Consider the following 16468-nt stretch of genomic DNA (forward strand, 5'->3'; position numbering starts at 1 on the left):
GTATTATAAATATTCTGCGAAGAGCCACAACTCATACTTTATTTTATCTTGCGCTCGTTAGCTACCACCTTCTACCAACCAGGGATGCTCATGATTGATCATTTTCCTACAGTCCAGTATAAACGTTTTCACACGCGCCTCTGCTGTTCTGTGAAAGTTTGTAGAGACACCTTCAGAAACAGTAACTTAAAGTAATTATTTACTGTGTGACTTTATCACATAGTAGTGAGGAAATTGTGGTCCGCTCTCACAGCGGTTAGTCTGTTTCAGTTCACTGAGCTTTATGGGTGTTTCATCCATACACAGCATTCCAGTCAAGCTGAGATCCGGACTTTGACTGGATCATTGCAGCACCTTGATCCATTCATTTTCAAACATTCTCTTGTAGATTTGCTGCTGCGCTTGGGACCATTGTCCTGTTGCACAACCCAGTTTTCTCCAAGCATTAACTGTTGGACACACTTGACTCACACGTTAGAGTACTTTGGTATTCTTCGGTTTGCAAAGTTGCATCTGAGCAAACCACAAGAGTTGTTGAACCAATGTCCTTTGGATAGACGAGAGCGAAGCGGAGACGTTTGGCCAAAATGCACAGATCTACATTTAGAGAAAATTAAATGCAGCATAACAAACACTTCTTACCAACTGTCAGGCACAGTGGCGGGGGGATGGTGATTTGGGCTGGGGACCTTGAAGTGACTGACCAAAACCTCCTCAGGCTGTACTGCCATGTTTTTTGTTTGTTTTGTTTTTGTTTTTAGAAATCAGACCTTGGGTTGAAATTACTGGGATATTCTGTTGACCATTTTTCAGTTGTGAATAATCTTTCTCACTGGACCATAGATGTATAACCTTTGCAGGTTGATGCGCAGCAGCTCATTGCTTCTCTAAGACCATTGTCGATGCCTTTCCTCCTTCACATTGTGTTAACAAACACCTGAGTGCTCCAGACCTGCAAACTGACAAAACGTCTGCTTTTATAGAGTAGGTTACATTTGCTGCTACTTACTCTCTTGATTCCTATGGAAGTGCAAAGGGTGCACTTAGTTTTTCACACTGTGGTTGTGAAAGTTTTTTTGTTTCTTTTTTATGTATTCAGATAATTACATGAGTAATTCAGTGGTATGTGGCTTTTTGTCAGGTAAATGCATTACGTTATTTTAGATAAAATTTGGAGAAAAAAAATACCTTCACTAGTAGGCTACAACGTAAAAAACAATATATTGTATTCAAACCTTTTCTATCTGAACCTGAGCTTAAAGAAAACATACCAGACATCACTCAAAACACATCAGCATGAAGACGATCACAGAGGTGAGAAGGTGTGGTGCCAACACAAAAAGCTTATGTAACTGTTTCTGATTGCAGTTTCCCCTATTTCCTCTGGAGCAAATCTTATTGTATAACTGTTGTAGAAAAGAGTCTAAGGAGCTTGGAAAGAAAAGCGTCTGGACTTCTTAAAGTTGCTTGAAGACGTTTCACCTCTCATCCGAGAAGCTTCTTCAGTTCTAAGGTCAAATGGCCGAGAGTCCCAGATTTAAACCCAGTGGGAGTATCCCCCCAAAGAGGGACAAAGGACCCCCTGGTGATCCTCTAATCACATGAGCCAAGGTGTGAAAGCGGGTGTGGGACCTAATCAGCCAGGGTTTCGGGTGAGCTCATTGTTAAACCTGGCCCCACCCTATCATGTGAATTCCTGAGGTCAGATGGCCCAGAATGTGAGTGGGCGTTAAGGCGTCTGGGAAGGGATCTCAAAACTGGATTATAGATGGCAGACAATTGGTGTCGTAAACCACCGCCTCTGTTCAAAGATGGTCGCTCACAGTGGACATAGATGGCCTCTTTCACTCCTCTTTCAAACCATCTGTCCTCTCTGTCCAAAATGTGAACATTGGCATGGCCATCTCATCTGACCTCAGGAATTCACATGATAGGGTGGGGCCAGGTTTAACAATGAGCTCACCCGAAACCCTGGCTGATTAGGTCCCACACCCGCTTTCACACCTTGGCTCATGTGATTAGAGGATCACCAGGGGGTCCTTTGTCCCTCTTTGGGGGGATACTCCCACTGGGTTTAAATCTGGGACTCTCGGCCATTTGACCTTAGAACTGAAGAAGCTTCTCGGATGAGAGGTGAAACGTCTTCAAGCAACTTTAAGAAGTCCAGACGCTTTTCTTTCCAAGCTCCTTAGACTACGATGACCTGGATGACTGAGAACCTTCACAGACACGTTGTAGAAAAGAAATACTCTGTGTTAATAAATTCTACTTTTTAAATATTAGGTTTACCCTCTCGCACACTCCATGTCTTTCTCTGCACTGATGGTGGCACTAGAGCAGTGTTTCCTAACCTTTTGGAGCCACAGCACATATTTCACATTAGAAAAATCACACGGCACACCACCAAACAAAAATGCCACAAAAGCATATTGATATTGATAATTTTTGTTTTGAATTGGCTCGGTTTGTCCCCAGTATACCCTTTTCGCTTTCTTCTGACCACTACTCATGCTAGGGCCTTCATCTGGGTCAGAATTTTCTCCAGCACCCAGGTCAGATTGACTACCTTTTCTTTTCAAATAATTTATCTATTCCTTATACGCACTGCGTTGTCTGACAGAATGACTATCATGTAATTTCTTCTTCCTTCTGTTTTACTGGCATTTGGCAACCAATTTAATTAGAGCAGGTAGTTGTACTGCCCTCTAGTAGAAGATAATGTAACTGTTCTGCCCATTACGCCGATTGCTTAGAGTAGTAATCAGGTGGAACCAGATAATCTTCCACGGCACACCTATGTGCTGCGTCACAGTGGTTGGGAAACACTGCACTACAGCCTAATGACGCGTCACAGAACATAAATGACAATTCATAAATATCTGGAGTAGATGAAAGCCCTCTAGCTCAATGAATTAATATGCTTCCTTAACAACAAATGTTTATTTTAAAGATTTGTACATTCCTCTTAGGTTCTCAAACTGTGGGACAGTTCCCACTAGTGGTGGGTGGTGGTACTGCAGGTGGGCTCTGCACAAGCGAAAATGTCTCTTGTGATTTTATTTCAGGTTGGATCCTTTGTTGGTGTTGACCAAGTGAATGATTGTGTGAGCTTCTTTTGGTTCGTGAAGTCAGGTTCAAAAGATGACTCAACTCACTCGTGCTTGGCTGCAATTTTGCTTTTTTAATAAGCAGATGGATTTTCCCTCATAAAGTCTTTTTTTTCTTCTTACAACCATAGACATGTTTATATCATTAAAAAAAAAGAGGAAATGTAACACAAATCGCACCTTATACATACATACTGTGATAACTGTGTCCAGAGTGGCGCAGACAGACACAAGGCTTTTTTTTGTTTTGTTTTTTTGCTTTTTGCTTTATAGCACAAAAAATGAGTGACCGAGTACGGCCTGTTAAAATGTCGCCATGAGTAATAGTAGATAATGAACCGTACACAGGATAATATATCCTTTTATAACACCTTTTTATAACAGATTCTTTTTAAATCAATGTACATCCCAAAAGCATGATCATAAATAGTACATACACTGTGTATAAAAGAGGAACAAAACCAAAAACAACCAAAGAAAGCAGAGCATGCCTTCCAGTGACAGGTACATTCACTTTTTCCTTTTTTTTCTTCTTTTTTCTCCACATGGACAGCTTAGACATACACAACAAACATCATCCCATCAAATATCAGCTAAAAGACATTTGACCAGAATCAGCCGTGCCCTTTCAGCTCAACTCCAAAAACAGGTTTTTTTTTTCATGTCTAAATGGTTCAAAGTGATACTAAAAAAACCAAAAAAACAAACACTAAATCATCACTGAGACTTCCAGCTTTTAAAGTTCCTCCAGAGACGCGGCAAGCAAAGAGAGATCGCAGCTTTATCACGGAGACGTGATCGCTGTTTAGCTACTGAGAAGAATCTCAACATCACACGGATACTGTATGGATACTTTATGGACAGAGACAGGAAAGAGAGGAAGAATATGCAGAAACACACGAACGGTTTGAGTTAGTTGCTACTTGTTTTTTTGTTGACAGGTTAACAGGCAGATTAAATGCTACTTATCACACCCAGAGCCGGGAGGGGAGCTACTGTACTGGTGAAGAAGAAGAAGAACAGGCATGGCTCAGAGGACATCGTGGACGGTTTGAGTGCATGGATGAGTGCAAGTGTTTCCCCACAGGTGCAGTAAAGCTCAGACTAACCCTTTTAATCTCACATCAGTTAGTTTTAGTGTCACACGACGGATGTAGAGCTTCTTTTTTTTTTTTTTTCAGTCCTTCCATTAAGAATATTTACGGAGGAGAGGCTAAACATGCACAAAGTGGGAGCTGATAAAAATGGAAGGGATCATTCACTCGTTCACTCACTCCAACAAATAATAAAGATCGGAAAGAAAAAACAAAACGATGGCTTTCATCTGAACAAAAACTATTGACAGCAATACCAACATGTACACTATAATACAGCAATAATATATATTAAAAGAGAAAAATTCAAGTTCTGACGCAGTAACACTGAAGTTTCTGAAATGTGGGGGTGGGGGGTAATAAAAGGCTGCGGGCAAAGAAAGACAGAACAAAACACATATGGCTGACTGACATCTGATACTGCAGGTCAAGTTCGCGTGACACCCGACGCTCTGCGCTACAACTGCAGGTTGGTGGCTTTTTTTCTTTCATTTTTTTTTTTCAAATTCTTTTACGACTCAAGAGTGCAACCAAAGTGCTCTCTGTTCATTGTGTAATATTAAAAACGGGAGAAGCTAGCAGTAAACAGAGGAGAACCGACACAGAAACAAAAGTGGAACCTGAATTTCAGATACTTATATTTGCAAAACAGGCCGTAGAGACTGATCACCGATGAGCAACCCAGCAACCCAGCAGCAGCACTGGACTGTCTCTTTATGTACACTTTTTTCCTCCTCTTTAATATAATAATAACAATAATAATAATAATTAACATACAGCTGTAAGAGACAGTTTCTTCAAACTGATGTAGAAAAATTGTGATGGAGAAGCATGCAGCCTCTTGGCTGGTGTGTCCTGTGTAAACGAGAAAAGCAGACTTAGCTTGGTGCTGGTTACAGACAAGTTGGTTGTCCGCCAGTTCGGTCAGTATGGCTACATTTCTTTTGGGGGGCTTTCACCATCTGCCCGCATGCTAAAAAATAAAGACGAGGCTCTGAAAGGTTTGGCTTTGCAGGTGTGGGTGTGGTGTCCTGTGTCTCGCCACCCGTCCTTCCCTTCCTCTTCCCCCACCCCTCCCTCTCCTCTGACTGACCCCTGGGGCTCCAGCAGGGGTCAAACGGTTCAGATCAGAGGATCAGCGAACACAGTTCAACTTGTCTTTTTGCTTCTCTCCAGATTTCACATTAGTCGTCAGTCATCCTTCAGTGACCAGCTGCTGTTTTTGTCCCTCTCTGTCAGAATCTCCTTCCTGCTTTGACTGGACCAAGGGAGGAGGTAAGGCTGGGCACCAAGGAGGGGCAGCAGGCGACTCTTGGCGTAAACCTTGCCCCATGACCAGCCTCATTCTGCCCTAAACTCGTCTTCCTCCCCTTCTCACTCAGCCTCCCGCGAATGGTCGGCTTCGGGGTCAAACCATGAACTCGTTGTTGCCGTACAGAACCAGCTGCTGCGGCCCCGAGCCGAAGTCCGACTCCCTCCGATGGCTTCCCGAGGGCTCACGTGGCGAGCTGCGGCTCAGCCTGAGCCTGTGGCGTGTTTTCCCGGTACTTTGGCCCCCCTCTGCCTCGGCCAAAGGGGTCCCCAGGCTGCAGGAGGTGAGTAAGGGCCCGGAGGAGGAGGAACGGAACCTGTAGTGAGGGGAAGGAGAACCAGACGCGTTGGAGGAGAGAGAGGAGGAAGGGTGATAGGAGGAGACGGTGGAGGTGGAGTCTGCTGAATCCTGGGAGTCGGGCTGGCGTCGCAGAGCTCGCCTGCTCTTCGCCTCTGACTTTCTGGATTGGATTGTGCCGCGTTCTGTGAAGATGAACACACAAAGATGGCAGTGATAAGAGAGAGTTCCACAACTTTCGGCGGCAACCCCCTTCGTGGTCATCTTCCTGTGTGTAACTGGGCCAAGTTCAGCTTTTTACACTTCCGTGCATGAATGTTGGATTTTATTTGGCGAGAATGGCAGGTGTTGAGTGAAGACCGTCATGGTATGATTAAAAAAAAGTGCTGCCTTGTTAATACAGTGTGCAGGGTATTGAATATGATCAATCCATCTTTATATGGGCCAAGTACCAAAAACCTTTAAGGTGGCATTACTTAAAGAGCTACAGCTTAGCTGGAATTATACACCAATCTCCAACCTTCCTTTCATCTCTAAAGTAGATGAAGGAGAAGCTGTTAACCAGTTAACTGATCACCTGCAGAGGAATGCTTCATTTGACCATTTCAGTCAGGTTTCAGAGCTCATCACAGCACAAAAACAGCTTTAGTCAAGGTTACAAATGATCTTCTTAAGGCCTCTGACAGTGGACTCATGTCTGTCAGTGAAACTAACTTCATGCTATGGTTTTTTATTCTGAATTGCTGATTATTATTTTGAATGTAATTTACTAGATTATTACACAAAAAGCAACTAATTTAATTACAAAATTAGGAAAATTTACTTTCATGTAGACAATTTCACATGGTTAGCCTTTATTAGACATAAATAGAATATGATTAGCTGACTTTACCTGGAGCAATTAAGCCATTACCTTAATGAATATAAGGATGATGAAGATTGAGTGAGTGTGTGAGATGGCAGCATTTATATAGGATCTCTGGATTACATCGTTACCTGCAGTTAGTCACAGTAAGCAAGGAATGAAACATGAACACAAACACTGACACGCACCAGAGGGGTCAGAGGTGGCTCCCTCCGTATCCATGGTGATATTCTCTGAGCTATCTGCTGTGCCGATGGAGGCTTCAGATTCAGGAGTTTCATCATCAGATGCCCGCGGTTCCAGGATCAGCATTTCATAGGTCAGCTCCTCCCTGTTGACAGACACATTAAAGGTCATATTTTAAGTTTTGGGATATTTATTATTGTATGCAACTGACCCAAAGCCAACCCACATAACAGCACACGGCAGCTACAAGACAGAACAAAAATAAATTTTATGTTTGCCCTGAGTTTCCAGGTGACATTAGTTACCATTAGTTTTTAGGTGGTTTTAAAACCTGCACTGTTGTATGACTTTAAATATGTAACATGTGTAACAGGAATGCACAACTTAAATGTAACAGTATGACCACAGAAACTGCATACTTTTCTTTCTGCAGACTCTCAATCTGCTCTGCGAGGATTCGCTCCTCCTGCTGCATCGCCAGCTCCTGCTGGTCATTGAGCACGGTCTCTGCTGCATCCTCTACTCCTCCTCCTCCTACGGCAGTTTCTCCATCAACCCCAGAGGGCGCTCTGGGGCTGAGAGGAGGTGAGGTCGTGTGGGTGCTGCTTTGCCAAACACGGCTTTTGCTCTGCAAGTACACACACACACACATACAGAGACAGTGTGTTAGCGGAAGTCCAAAGTGACCAGAATGTTCAGGGAGAGACATTGATGAAGCACACAAAGCTAAGCTGCTACAGGTATAGTTGATGCTCTGACCACATACTGACTAGATAGACTGACCACAGTTCACCACATCACTGCTAAAAAGAAAGACTATGAGGTCAGGTGATAATCACTACGAACAGTTACACACAATCACTTCATACACACACACACACACACACACACACACACACACACACACACACACACACACACACACAGAGGTTGGCATTACCTTAACTTTAGCTGTGTTAGGCTGTACATTGTAAAGCAGAAACAGAAAGCAAAGAGCGATCAGTGGCGCTGCAGTTAGTGAGCCGCCTTCTCTGAGAGAAGCATAAACATTCAGCAGTGATTAAAGAACAGTGAGGGCAGCCGTGAAGCTGTAGAAATGCACACGACTGCCTATGGCGCAGCTCTGCTAACCTGAAATAGCTGATGTTATTAAGTTAGCCTTAACACTTTCGTAGCAGAAAGCATATGCTTTCTATTTTCAGGGTTTATTTACAGTGCAGTTTGTTTTTGGAAATGTTAAACATTAAGTGTGAACACGGCACAAAGTCTTTTAATGGGAGATGTCTCCTATGAAACATCTGGATGTAGCTACCAATTATATAAATATATGCTAACTATGTACTAGCTAAGATAATGGCTTACTTTGCCTCCCTCCAGACTTCACAGAACATCACTATTAATGTTTATACTGATAATTAAATCTACACAAACAACAAAGCTACAGTACATTATCTGAGAAACAATGTAGTGTATAAATACAGTTTATACAAACAACAATATCTGGAGAGGCTATGTAGCTCAGCTTCAAAACTACACTGCACATAAACACTGTTTTGTATTTAAAATGCTGTGGCTTAATTGACTTTAAGGTCAGTTGTTCAACTTTTGCTTGACTGTAAAGTCAACTTTAGACTGTAGCAGCCATTGATTGAAAGCGTCAATTTGAACATTTCGTCTGTTGTTGTCGAGGTTTTCTGAAACCAGAGACCGAGAAACTAAGGACACAGTATGCTCATGTAGCTGTGTACTGCTGTGAACATAAAGCAGCCATTAGCTAAAGCACAAACTTCTTTGCCATCTCGAGCTGCCCCCTGCTGGCCAATAAAAAAAAATCCAGATTTAAAATAGTTCATCAATGGCTACATCCATCTCTTTTATACAGTTTTATGATGTTGAAGTCAGCCTCTTTTGATATACTGCTAATGATGACGACGAACCAGTATATTTAAAAAGAACTGAAGCAATAACTTATATCAAGCTAATATTAAACGTAATAATACTTAATATTAATACAAAAAGTAAACGAGCAAATGTTTTTATTTGAGTACAGTTGTGCTTACAGACCCTCTCCACCTTCCTATACTTCTGATTATCATCAATATAATCAATAATCAGTTGCTAAACAGAAGACATGCATTACATTACATACATTATTTCAAATTACAACTGAAACTGTGAGAAAATGATTACCAGCAATGTTAATTATTTAATACAAACACCCGACCTGGCTGCCAGAGGCCACGTTGCTATAATAAACTATATAACAATGCAAGCTGAAAGACTTCTGGTGTTGTATGATTTGCTGCGCTGCGTGTTAGCCAACCCACTGATAACAAAACAGCAACACAAAGAGTCAGACACCTGACATAGAAGTAGCTTACAGGTATACGAGATGAGTGGTGTTACAGACAGCATGAGTGGACGGAATTAAGAGACTGATGGACAGGACAGGACTGGTGGTGGGCGGGTACATGTTGTGGGAGGGGCATACATACCGGGGTGGTAGTGCGGGTAATGCTCATAAACCTAACGGCAATTAGTACGGGTTTCTGGAAGGAGGGTGTGGGGGAGGAAAGGAGGAAGGACAGGTTAGGATTAAGGAGCGGTGAAGGTTATCATTTTAGTATGGATCTGGTTATTTTACAGGTTAAAAGAGGTTTCCAGATTAAACTGAGCTACAGTTGGTTAGAAAGTGAAAGATCTGAAGAAATCTTCCCAACCAAAAAATACCCAGTGTAAAAAGACGCCGAGGGAGGAATTGATAGGCAACTGAACAATGCTGAGGTTTGTTTAAAAAGTTAATTAACAGGAAATTCCTCAGTGGGCAAACGTGAATTCATGATTCATACTAGGCTGAATTCAAGTCTTTGTAAGAGCCTCAAAAGACGACTTTTCACCTTTCACTTTTCAACAAAGATGAACCTCAGACATTTCTGTTTCTCTCACCAGTTAATGTGTCTTTGCTTTTGTTTTTTGTCCTTGGTGCATTGCAGTTTTATGAGAGCAAAAACTATGTAAAAGCCCAACGAGGGTCTGCTGTGGGAAGTTGGGAACTAGGGTCTGCTGTGACTGGCTGACCAGATCTGGCCCAGATAACAACATCCATGGACGTGTGGCACTTTACACATGCTCTACCTATAAGAAAAAATCCAGGCGAGATAGCTCTAAACCTGCAAATCATTAAAAAACACTCTTATTTGGAAAGTGTGGATCCATATGGATGCTGGAGGAATTTGGTTGTCCTGTGAAGTACAAGTTAGCTCATCTTCCTGAATAATGCTTTCCAGAAAGACAGATTACACAGCAGGATGCTCCTTAGGGAGTACAATAATTTCATTCCTGGGTGAAATCATGTAATAGGAGGTATACTGTATAATGTTACATACTGTATTTAGCCATGAGCTGCTTCCTGCTGAAATTTTTAATTTCTCCAATTTTGAATCTTTTGTAGCTTTTGTTGCCTAAATGAACCTCTTATCTCAGTTTCTTGCCGATTACTTGCATGAATAGTGGCTGCATCATTACCATTTACTAAAACTACGCAGTTGGAAAGTACTTCAGTCCACTAGGGTGCTATTGAAAACTTTACACTTTTCTTCTGAGGGTATAGTTTCCCTGGTATGAATGATCTTATGTGTCCCAAAGAGACCTTTGATGTGAAGAATTAAACTGTGAGGTATTATTACAGCAGAATAATTCACAAATGAATGATTCAAACAAGTGTCCATCCCCTTCAAATGCTTTTTTTTGTCACCTTTTTGCATGTGTAAGAAAAACACAGCAAAAAGTGTTGATGACACATGTAAAGAAACACACAGGAATGAACTCCTGCCATGGCGATAACCATGCCAGCTGCTCGTGGAGCTGAAAACGGATCCATTTTGATGAGGAGTGAGAGGAAGGAGTAAATAGAAAATAAAAAACTTTCGCTCAATGACAAGCTCAGCCTCTATGCTAACACCTACTGCACTTTGATCTTACCATGGACCTCCTGATGTGGGTCAGCCTGCTCTTGGCTTTGTTCTCTGCAAACTCCAGACTGCTGATGTCCTTCAGACGAGCCTTGTACTTGCTCATCTGCTCGTTGATGATTAGCTCCACACACCTGCGGACCAGAGAGCCATTTAAATTGGAAGCAAACAGAGCAGAGACGCTCTGGTACCCTATGATAGACTTGGACACATTTGGATAAGGAGATGTTTGTTTTTCTTGAAAAACCCATTTTCAAAATGTAAGAGGCTGAAGTTTTTTTTTTACTGTTGACATCAGCCCAAAGATGAGTTACATTCAGATGTTATTAAGCTGTAATTACAGCAGTATACCAGGTTTCTGGCATTTAATGAATAATGTTGACTGTAAAACTGCAGGGTCAGTTTGTGAACATACGCTGTGGTCTTGCTGATGTCTTGGACGCTCTGCAGTGGGTCAATGCTGTCGGGGCAGCGAAGGATGCAGGGAGCAAACACGATGGCGAGGGCGTTGGCTGACATCCTGTTTGTCTCCTCCTGCAGGGCAATCCTGTAATGGCATAATACTTTTAATCCTGATGTGCCATTCCCACTGAACACAGCTCTAATCCAGTGTGTCTGACAACTAGTGAAAATACTAAGAGAGGACCTGAAACCTCTGCAGCTTCGACCTGATGCTCAAAAACATGATTCAGATCTTATTATAAAACTCTTTTTTTTTTTTTTTGCCTGAAGCTACACTGCTCATATTGATTCAAATCATCACTCACCTGACCAGATGGAAGATGAGGCGCTCCAGTGTGCTGAGGTGTGTCCTGCTGAGCTGGTCGATCACCGAATACACTCCATGGATCACCTCCCGCTTGTCTGGCTGACCTGAAAAGGCAGAAAAACACCACAGAGTTCAGGCAAACGCATTTTCTCAAGCTAACTCGGTCCTGGGCTGAAAACCAGCAAACAGACGGTAAAGGGCATAAGCATGAGTTTACCCATGGCTCTCAGGAACTCCTCGTAGAGTTCAAAGGTCATGAGAGGGCTTGGCAGGTCACGGAGCCACTGTTTGAGCACACTGGCAATGACGTGGATATTGTAGTCATCCAGATTCACGCTGCTGACATCTGAAAGAGCATGATTTCAGACAAGTTAACACGTTTTCCCTTCGATCTTTGGTCCAAATGATGCAGTAGTTTATACATGTGGTTTAAAATCATTTAATAAACAGCCACGAAAACTGACAAGGTTCAAGTTTTATTTTAGCTTTTAGTCCTCATTAAAAATTCCTTTTTTTCCATAACAATGCCATCTGTCTCAGCTGTACTTTGTAATTAGTGATAATTAGTCACCAACTAAACCACATTTTTATGACAATACACATTTTCACCCATAAAACCAGCTCATTAGGTTGGCGACACGTACTTTTTAGGATCTTTATTTTCTCAATTTTACTTTCAGACTTGTTTCACACTTTTAAATGCCCCGGCAGGAATCCTGTAATATGTATTTGGAATGTGTGTCTCATTGATCTGTGAGTCAGCCTCACCTGTGTCCAGCCCCTGTCGGAGTTCTTTGATCTTATTGGTGGAGCCCGACTTCCTGTAGATGCCCTCTGTGTAGAGGCCGTGCATCTCGATGTAGTTGATGAGCTTCTCCACCAGCTGGGGTACGGTGCGCTCCTCGCTGGTCAGACGCGACAACTCCACGCCGAACTGCCGTGACGACAGCTCCGGGTCGTACTTGTTTGCAAACGTAAATAATGCTGCACATTAAACTGAACCACTGGCAGGCTGCACAGACCACTAACAGTTACAGCTCGATGATGAAGGATGACGTAAACTCCCATAGTTATCTGCATTATACAGTAATATCTACCTAAAGCTGGTAAACATCTGTGTGTACTGATGACACACAGGACTTTTTATTTATTATGAATTCCTTTCTTTAAGGGCTAAAATTCTTTCTGCACGATTAATGGAGAAAAACTTGATACAAACTCCTTTAGTCATACTGTAACACATTCAGACGACATCAAACCACAAAATAAACCAAAATTGCAAAAGGTGATTATTTTAGCTAATGATTATACTGCGCTGTGATTTCTATTATTGGCTACATATTTTGAACGGTGGAGAGAACCCGTGTCATCTCAAAACAAGTGTCACATAAAAAAAGGAACTCCACCTACCTTCTTGCTGCACTTCGTGGTCATTTTGGAACAGCACTTCCTGTGGCAGGCGTAGCGACACACTGTAGACAAAACAAACGACAATCAAACTCCTCACGACAGCGGCAGTCGGTGCTGCAGACATTTACCACCTCAAAGGCTAGGGCAAGCGTGGAGGCGGCAGAGAGCCGGGATGGGATGTCTGCTCTCAGAGAGTGCAGATGGAGCTCTGTAACTAGATCGAAGGACTCATGAAAGGAGAGGGGGGTTTAATCGAATTTTGCAGACACTCAGGCACGCAGGGAAAGTGTGTTAGTTTTATGTGTATGTGTGTAAGGACTGCCATGTGAGTGGAAAGAAAAACTACACAGTTTTGAGTGTGAGTGGTGTGGTAAGTGAGTTAGGAGAACATTAGGATCTGCTGCTGGTGTGTATTTTTATATATGTGTGTGTGTGTGTGTGAGAGAGAGAGAGAGAGAAAGATCCTGGGCAGACAGCTTAATGCTTGATTTTAGACTGACCAGCAGACAGCTGACAGTTACTGACAGAAAAACTAAAGCAACAGTACTGAAAAGTGTCACCTCACTATGATTTTGCATTAAGATAACAGACGTTATGCACGTAGCTCTTATCCCTGCAGTTTTAAAGACAAAAGTGCCTGCTGCACCTGTTTATATTTCACTTTAAGACCAGAAACATTGTGCAGTGGTTAGCACTGTTGCCTCCAAGCAAGCAGGTCCTGTGTTCAAATCTACCCACTCACTATCCACTATGTCCTGCTTTCTCCATGAGTCTGCATGAGCTCTCCCTGGATTTCCTTCAACAGTCCAAAGACATACGTGTCAGGTTAGCTGGTGATGCTAAATATGCCATATGTGTGAATGGCTGTCTGCCTCTGCTTTAGCCCTGCAATAAACTGGCGATCTGTCTAGGGTGTACCCCGCTCTCTACTGGAGCTGCTGCTCCTTCACAATGAGGTGTTTGGGTATCTGATAAGGATGACTCCTGCGCACTGGGAGAACAATCAGGGTAGACACAGGACATGCTGGAGAGGTTATGTCTCTCGGCCAGCTCAAGTACATCTTAGCATTTAGACTGATGCCCCTGCAACCTTTACCCAGTTAAGCATCACAAAAAAGGTGGATGGATGTGTATATGGGTGGATGGACTGTAGATAATTTAGATGTGATGTTTTATCTCCTCGAAGCCACCTAACAAACCGAGAATTCAACAATCTTGTGAGCCACACTTTGTGACATTGCTCTAATAAACATAAGGCTCTAATAAGGATAATTTGGCACTGACACATGGCAACACTTCCTTCGTTATTTTGTTCAGTGTTGTGTTCGTAGTCTGGTCTTCATTTTTCTTTTTGGAAGCTAAAACACTGTACCCCCACCATGCTGAAGGGTGTCTGGTTAGTTAACCTTTTTTCCCCAATGACAACCACAAAGTAGTTTTGGAAGCTGGAACAAAAAATCCTACAGCACCTCCTGTGCCCTCCACATGAGGGCGGACCCAAGGAGCTTTTTTAAACTAAGTTTAGCTGAGCCACAGAGGCTCGCTCTCGAGTCCCTACCCCAGGCCTGTCTCCAGGGTGGTATCCCGGTGACCTGTCCTGGGCAGGGTAAACTGGAGCTTTGACTTCAGTTAATAAATGTGTGTTTTGGACAGATGTGGTCTTTGTGTAGTGCTTACATTTGCAGACACAGGCTCGATCCATCATCCAGATAAGGGAGGAGCAGTACTCGCAGTAGGTGGGGATGCTGTACTGAGTGGACTTGAAAATGTGGCCGTTGTGTTCCTCCACCTGCAGGGGGCAGCAGACCTGCCAGTCAGCTCAGTTGACATATGAAGCAGAGACTGCATATAAAAGATGTCTGTATCTACCACACAGGTTTGTGAAGCCCTGTTTTAAATCTTTACAGAACTGGTTGCAATATCTGCTTTTTATGATTGATGGTATGAAAGTTATTTTTTCTTTCAAACTACCAAACTCACAATATCAGTTTCCTTCTTCCTTGACTTCTTGCGTTCTCGTTTTGGAGCCTGAAAAAAGCAAAAATGACAAAATTAGTTTTCTCTGTATTTCTTACCAGTAATGCCTTAAGATTAGGCATTACCTTTAAAGCAATTTTATGATGTTATATCCTATGAAAGAATTTCTCTGTTATCATTTAATGAATCCATCCAGATGTTACTGGTCTTACCCTGCCGATGGTTCCTTCCATGGGCTTATACTCCGTCATGAATTCATCCAGGAACACCTTGAACGTGTTGACCCACACCTTCACGGGTGACTCACTCCAGTCTCTCTGCTCCATACGCATCGTCTTCTCCAGGATGTGCTCAAACAACGCGTACAGATCCTTGTAACGGATGCTTTTACCATCATCCATCTGGTGGCAAGGAAAAAAGAAAGGAAAGGAAGCAGAAAATGTAAATCTAGTTTAAGTGGCAGCATCTCTGTTTTTAAAATCTTCCTGGTCGTGTGACAGCAATGACAGAGTAAAAGAGGGTTTCAGACTCACAGCGAGGGCAGTGGAGTACGAGTTGAAGATGTTGATCCTGAATTCCTTCAGCGCTTTCTTAAAAACAACATCCACCATGGTGTCCTTTTTACCATCTTCAGAATCAAGATCGGCAATCTGAGGGAGCGAAGCACACCAAAATAATCTATATGGATCAATACGTGAATCGGATTTTGGGGTGAACTGTTCCTTTAATTCTGTTTGATGTTTAATTTACACAGACAACCACATACAACACGCTGCATGAGAATTTAAACGTTATGTACCCTGAGGTAACCCTTACAACTCTATGAACAGCGAAAACACACAAACACTGCTCTTTGTGTGAGTCAGTGAAGCGTGTTCGGCCTTTGCCCTCTCACCTTCTTCATGAGGAAGTCGTTCATGCTGCGATAGTCGTGGGCCGAGGTGAGGATGTGCAGCGCGTCATTCTGCCACTGGGCGGGTTCCAGAGCGATGCTGCTGATCTTCACGCTGCGACGTCTCTTCATTTTGGGAGACGGCTCCTTGTTCTCCTTACTGTCCCTGACCCCCCGAGATGAAGCCGCCTCCAAATCTGGACTGTGAGGAGGAGACGGGCCTTCTGCTACACAAAGACACCAAAGGTTTAGGCTTAGTTCATCTAGGAATAAAATACAGGATTTTTTTGTTTTGTTTTCCATTAAAAACGACTATTCCTTATGCTATACTGTACACTTCTACTCTTCACAAATTCATTACACCATGTCTAAAATTTACTGCTAGAACAAATTCATGCTTGCAGCTCTGATCCTGTTTTTATTCACTTGTATTTGTGTGTACTGCACACAGGTGTGACCAGGATATTCTGGAAGTAGAGCTCCTCTTGGAAGTCTTTTTCAACATTTAACACAGCTGCTATTTATAGATCGGTCCTGTTCACTTGCACTTGTGCCTGGTGATCTGTGTCAGAGGCCCATCTCTCTCTG

General features: G+C 42.7%; 1 protein-coding gene across 7 annotated transcripts in view; it reads right to left on the bottom strand.

Annotated features, from left to right (window-relative positions):
- Positions 1-2982: 2982 nt before the first annotated feature.
- Positions 2983-16468, bottom strand: part of LOC134631158 (unconventional myosin-IXa-like) — a 150914-nt gene continuing 137428 nt past the window's right edge. For 5 of the 7 annotated variants that reach the window (XM_063479194.1, XM_063479197.1, XM_063479193.1 and 2 more), the window contains 15 exons: positions 15884-16107; positions 15522-15638; positions 15201-15389; positions 14992-15039; positions 14689-14800; positions 13012-13073; positions 12370-12562; positions 11819-11947; positions 11600-11705; positions 11248-11379; positions 10843-10966; positions 7802-7822; positions 7281-7489; positions 6864-7006; positions 2983-5995 (listed from right to left, as the gene is read on the bottom strand). In XM_063479194.1, the coding sequence (XP_063335264.1) occupies positions 5610-5995; positions 6864-7006; positions 7281-7489; positions 7802-7822; positions 10843-10966; positions 11248-11379; positions 11600-11705; positions 11819-11947; positions 12370-12562; positions 13012-13073; positions 14689-14800; positions 14992-15039; positions 15201-15389; positions 15522-15638; positions 15884-16107 (2195 nt within the window). In that variant the 3' untranslated portion in view covers positions 2983-5609. The remainder of the gene's footprint in view (positions 5996-6863; positions 7007-7280; positions 7490-7801; positions 7823-10842; positions 10967-11247; positions 11380-11599; positions 11706-11818; positions 11948-12369; positions 12563-13011; positions 13074-14688; positions 14801-14991; positions 15040-15200; positions 15390-15521; positions 15639-15883; positions 16108-16468) is intronic. The other 2 variants (XM_063479196.1, XM_063479198.1) reach the window with 2 other exon arrangements.

This window comes from Pelmatolapia mariae, linkage group LG7, assembly GCF_036321145.2.
Source record: "Pelmatolapia mariae isolate MD_Pm_ZW linkage group LG7, Pm_UMD_F_2, whole genome shotgun sequence".
Classification (NCBI taxonomy): domain Eukaryota; kingdom Metazoa; phylum Chordata; class Actinopteri; order Cichliformes; family Cichlidae; genus Pelmatolapia; species Pelmatolapia mariae.